Below are 5475 nucleotides of genomic sequence, written 5' to 3' on the forward strand. Positions count from 1 at the left end.
TCAATATAATGTCATTATGAGATAATAAAATTTTCCTTTCTGCTACATTTCTTCTTTTCTTTCCGTGTCATCATTCTTCAACGATTACATGGTATCAGATGAAGGTTCTTAATCCTGCTTTTCGTTTCAACCGGTTTCTCTCGTTTCGCCGGTTTTCTCATCTTCATCTGATCAATTTCTTTGGCCATTCTTGTGTTTTGTTCAGAAATTGATTGTTCTTTGATCAATTTGGTTTGTTTCTTTCAATATATTGTGAGATTTCTTCTCTTTTCTCCCTTTTTTCATCATTCCAGAAGTTTTAACCATTTAAACCTCATTAAAAGTTCAAAACATGTCATATTCTTGTTTCTGAACAGTTTCTCAAAGTTTCCAGATCTTTTCTCTTTCTTTCTCGCTCAAAATCTTGATTTTTTCATTTTGATCAACTTATACGCCGTATAAGTTTCCACTTACACGGCGCATAAGTCTCAGCGTATATACTTATACGCCGTAATATACGGTGCATAAGTCTTCTGTTCTTTCTTTTCGTGCGTTTGTTTCATTTTCCTGTGTTTTTCAATGGCAGCTTTTGCATTTATGTTATTACAAATATGACCATTGATTTCTCCAACCCTCTTTACCTTCACCCTTCGGATCATCCCGGTATGATTCTCGTTTCTAAATTCTTTGATGGTACTAGTTTCAGAGCTTGGAAAAGAGCAATGACGACTGCTCTGTCAACTAACAACAAGCTCGGTTTCATCAACAACACTTTAACCATGCCAGATAACGAGCAACAACTGGCGATTTGGCAGCGTTGTAATGACATGGTGATATCATAGGTTCTCAACACTCTCACTGGACATCAGTAGTAGTGTTTTGTATGCTGAAACTGCTTAGATTCTTTGGAATGAGCTTAATTCCTGCTATGGTCAGACAAATGGTGCTAAATTTTATCAGTTGCAAAAGAACCTTTGCCAAATCACTCAAAGAAGCAGTGATATTGCTACTTATTTTGCCAAACTGAAGTCAAATAGGGATGAGCTTAATGCGATTAATACCATTCCCTCATGCACTTATGGAGCTGCTCATTTTTTTGCTAAGAAAGATGAGGACCAAAGGCTGATACAATTCCTTATTGGCCTTAATCCTAGTTATGACGCGATCAGAAGTAACATTATGATGATGTAGCCTCCTTCTTCTATCAACCGTGCATATAGTACTCTAATGCAAGATGAGAAAAAAAAGGAAATCACACCACCCCTGATTTAACTACATCTTTTGCATCTATTAATGCAAGAAGTAGTGGAGGAACAGTGGAAAATAAAAGAACTTTGATGTGCACCCATTGTAAGAGAAATGGCCATTCAGTGAACAAATGTTATAGACTGATTGGTTTCCCCAAAGACTTTAAGTTCAAAGGATAGAAGTTTTCTAACCTTGCTGAAGATCAAGGAAAAAGTGATCAAAGTCAGCCTAAACAGCAACAAGGAATAACTCAGCAACAATATCATGATCTGATGGCTTTATTGCTGCAATCTAAAGTTCAACCTAGTACTTCAACCACATACGCTACTAACAGTGCCACAACCATCAATTAGGACTCTTTCTAAGTTATAATGTCTTGAAGTTCGTCAAAATAATATTCAAAATGCATTGACACCGGTGCTAATGATCATAAGTTCCATGATCAAAATTTTTTTTTCAAGCATTTCTTTTCTGAAAAGTCCAATTTTCATCACTCTTCTTAATGGCACATCTGTTACAGTCCATCAATACGGGATCTCCTTTGACTGATAATCTTTCCTTGTTAAATGTTCTTTTAGTAGCACATTTAGAAATAATCTTCTCTATGTGTCAAGATTATGTTCTGATACTGAGGGTATTATTCTTTTCTCTAAAAACAACTATGTCTTGTAGGCCCCTTCTCTAAAGTGCCCACTGGTTCTTGGTGTTAAGGTGATGGACTTTACCTCCTGGAGGCCACTAAACATTTTCTTGTCTCTTCTTTTGTTTCGAATAATGTTTGCAACTCTGTTATAAGTTCTGAACTCTAGCACAACATACTTGGTCATTTACCAAGCTATAAACTAAAACAATTACCTTTCATCTCTAATGCTTTTTTGAAATCTATTGATCACTGTGATATTTGTCCTAAGGCACGGCAACATAAACTGCCATTTCCAACTAGTACCACATCCATTAGTAAAATTTTTGAGCTAATCCATATTGATATTTGGGGGCCTTATCATACAACTACTTACAATGGCTTTAGATAGTTTTTTAACCGTTGTGGATGATTACAGCAGAACCACATGGACACATTTACATTCAACTAAAAGCAATGTCTTTCCCATCCTTCAATCCTTTATTGACATGGTTAGTAACCAGTTTGGCACTAATGTGAAATGCATCAGTTCCGACAATGCTTTTGAACTAGGATCTGGGTATGTTCAAAGTGCTTATTTGTTAAGTAAAGGCATTATTCATCAAACCACTTGTGTATATATCCCTTAACAGAACGACATTGTTTAATGAAAACATAAACATTTGCTTGAAACCTCAAGAGCTCTTATGTTTCAATATAAGCTTCTAGTTCAGTTTTGGGGTGACTGTGTTTTAACTATAACACATTTTATCAATCGTTTTCCTACCGAAATTCTTCATAATAAAACCCCTTATGAGGTTTTAACCGGAAAGGCTCCTTTTTATGCTCACATGAAATTTTTTGGTTGTCTTGCTTATGCTTCCACATTGTCTCATGGAAGATATAAATTCAAACCAAGGGTTGTGCCTTGTGTTTTTCTAGGATATCCTCTTGCTAAAAGGCTTATAGATTATATGATCTTGACACAAAAAAGGTTATCATATCAAGAGGCGTTGTTTTCTTTGAAGCTTTATTTCCTTCAATCACTAAATCCAAAGAAAGTTTCATTTTCCCATCTATCAATCTCATCAATCAATTTCTGATGATCCATGCTCTTCTGGCCTCCTCCTGCTCCTGATTCATCTTCTGTTCCTGATTCTTATTTTTCCCTTCCTAATGATTCTACTGAACCTATTTTGATGATCTACGAGAATTTTTGTTCCACCCTCATACTTAAATGACCATGTTTGTAATAACTGTAATCTTCTCATCATTGTTACCATAGTGTCACTAATTCATGCTCTTGCTCTTCTTCTCATCTTCTTGTTTCCAGTCAGCCTCTCACTCAAGCGATCTCTGATTTACATGAGCCTACTTTGTATAAGGAAGTTGTCGGCATTCTTGAATGGCAAAAATGCCATGAAATCAGAGTTTTAGGCTCTTGAAAAGACTAATACTTGGGTTGTTTTTGCTCTTCCCCCTGGAAAGAAAGCTATTATATGCAAATGGGTGTTTAAAGTTAAACACAATGTAGATGGGACGGTTGAGCGTTGTAAAGTAAGATTGGTGGTGCGAGGCGATACTCAAAAAGAGGGGATTGATTTTAATGAAACTTTTTTTCTGTTATCATGATGACCACCATTCGAAGCCTTGTAGTTGTCGCTACAAAAGGAAGTTGGCCACTTTTTTAGTTTGATGTAAATAATGCTTTTCTATATGGGGATTTAGATGATGATATCTATGTGTTACCACCACCTAGTATGCAACTTCCTTATAATTAGGTGCTTAAACTTCAGAAATCCTTATATGTTTGAAACAGGCTTCTCGACAATGGTATGGAAAATTGTCTTCCGCATTAAAGTCAAGGGGGTATGTGGGTTCTCAGAATGATCATTCCTTGTTTTCAAAGTCTATGGAATCATCAGTGGTTTATATCGCTGTATATGTTGATGACATTTAAGTTACTAGGAACAATTTGGAAGAGATCAATAATCTCAAAACTTTTTTGGATTCATCTTTCAAAATCAAAGATCTGGGAAGTCTCAATTTTTTTAGGAATGGAGGTTCTTTACACTATAAAAGGTTTTATCATGTGTCAACGCAAATTTGCTCAGGAAATTCTTCCCGAATTTGATACTTCCAATCTTTTGGTCACCAACTCCATTACCTCATCTTTTACAACTGAAAGCTCACGAGGGACTCGTTTTTATTCACCCTTTACGATACAGGAAACTGTTGGTAAACTTAATTACATTACTCACACAAGACCTGATATTGCTTTTGTTGTTTAATTTCTATGTCAATTCATGCAAGATTCGAGTATGTCTCACTGGAATTCAGCGCTTCACACTCTCTCATATGTCAAAAGCACTTTATCTCAAGGATTATTCTTTAGCAATAATCCTTCCTTTGCTCTGCAAGCATTCTGTGATTCGGATTGGGCAACTTGTCCTAATACTCGTCACTCGGTTAGTGGTTTTTATGTTTCTCTTAGGGGCTCTCCGATCTCTTGGAAATCTAAGAAGCAACCTACTATTTCTTTTAGCTCAGCTGAAGTCAATTACCGATCTCTTAGACGCCTGACTACCGAACTTGCCTATTGACAAGACTTATCTCAGAGTTCAATGTTCCTAACATTACTCCCGTCACCCTCAAATGTGATAGTCAGGCTGCAATCTATATTGCCAAGAATCCTATCATTAATGAGCTGATAAGTATATTGAAATAGATTGTCATTTTGTTCATGGAAAATTACAGGAAGGAGTAGTGACTTTGGTGCATGCGAAAACGCAAGATCAGCTTGCTGACATTTTTAAAAAGAGCTTACCAGGGCCTCATTTTCACTCGCTTTTATGCAAGTTGGGGTTTTCTCAACCTCCAACTTGTAAGCGTTATCTTATACAGGAGGGCATATATGGCGTGTAACTTACACGCCGTATGACATGCACGCCTGTATATGTTTGTGTATATATGTATTGTTCTTTGTTTCTTGTTTAAATGTAATTTCATTATGAGATAATAAAATTTTCCTTTCTGCTTCATTTGTTCTTTTCTTTCTATGTCATTGTTCTTCAACGATTACAAATTGTTGCTTCTCGAGAGAGAAACACAAAGTAATTGCAGTAAAAGATAAGCTTTTTCCAAAATTAATACAAGCTATTTGCACAAGAAAAAAAATATAACAGGAAAGAAGACCATAATATCCATTTTTCGTCTTTGACTCCCCTTTATAAATTTTATCCATTAACATCCGCCGGTTTTAAAATGTAAAAACGTCCAATCTAACACCAGGCGGCCCATGACAATTTTTCTACCCAATTAGGGACGGCTACGTGTAGGTTTTTGTTTGCCAATACATATCCTATTGGCTACTATTTATCTCAGCGGCCACCAAGATTTAAGAAAGTAGGTGGCTTCAAGTAGCGTTTGAAAAACCCAACTGAAACTATTTTATCATGGCAGCCGCCTGTTTTTTTTTCTTGAACCCGATGCCTACTAATGATTAACACCAATTCATGTGATATGTTATAGATGGATATATCTCGCAATTCACTTGGGATTTCAAAATATATAAATTATTTTGCCAGCTTTTGTATGTTACATAAATAATGACATCCTGTCCGTAGATG

General features: G+C 36.0%; 1 protein-coding gene across 1 annotated transcript; it reads left to right on the forward strand.

Moving 5' to 3' along the window:
* Positions 1 to 590: 590 nt before the first annotated feature.
* LOC143534992 (uncharacterized) lies at positions 591 to 1170 on the forward strand. Its single transcript, XM_077029350.1, has 2 exons — positions 591 to 809; positions 916 to 1170. The coding sequence occupies exons 1-2, from the start codon at positions 591 to 593 to the stop codon at positions 1168 to 1170; spliced, it is 474 nt and encodes a 157-aa protein (XP_076885465.1).
* The last annotated feature ends 4305 nt before the right edge of the window (positions 1171 to 5475 follow it).

Source organism: Bidens hawaiensis, unplaced genomic scaffold (assembly GCF_021521415.1).
Source record: "Bidens hawaiensis isolate Kalapana, Puna unplaced genomic scaffold, B.hawaiensis_p1.1 tig00010383_1, whole genome shotgun sequence".
In the NCBI taxonomy this organism is placed as follows: Eukaryota; Viridiplantae; Streptophyta; class Magnoliopsida; order Asterales; family Asteraceae; genus Bidens; species Bidens hawaiensis.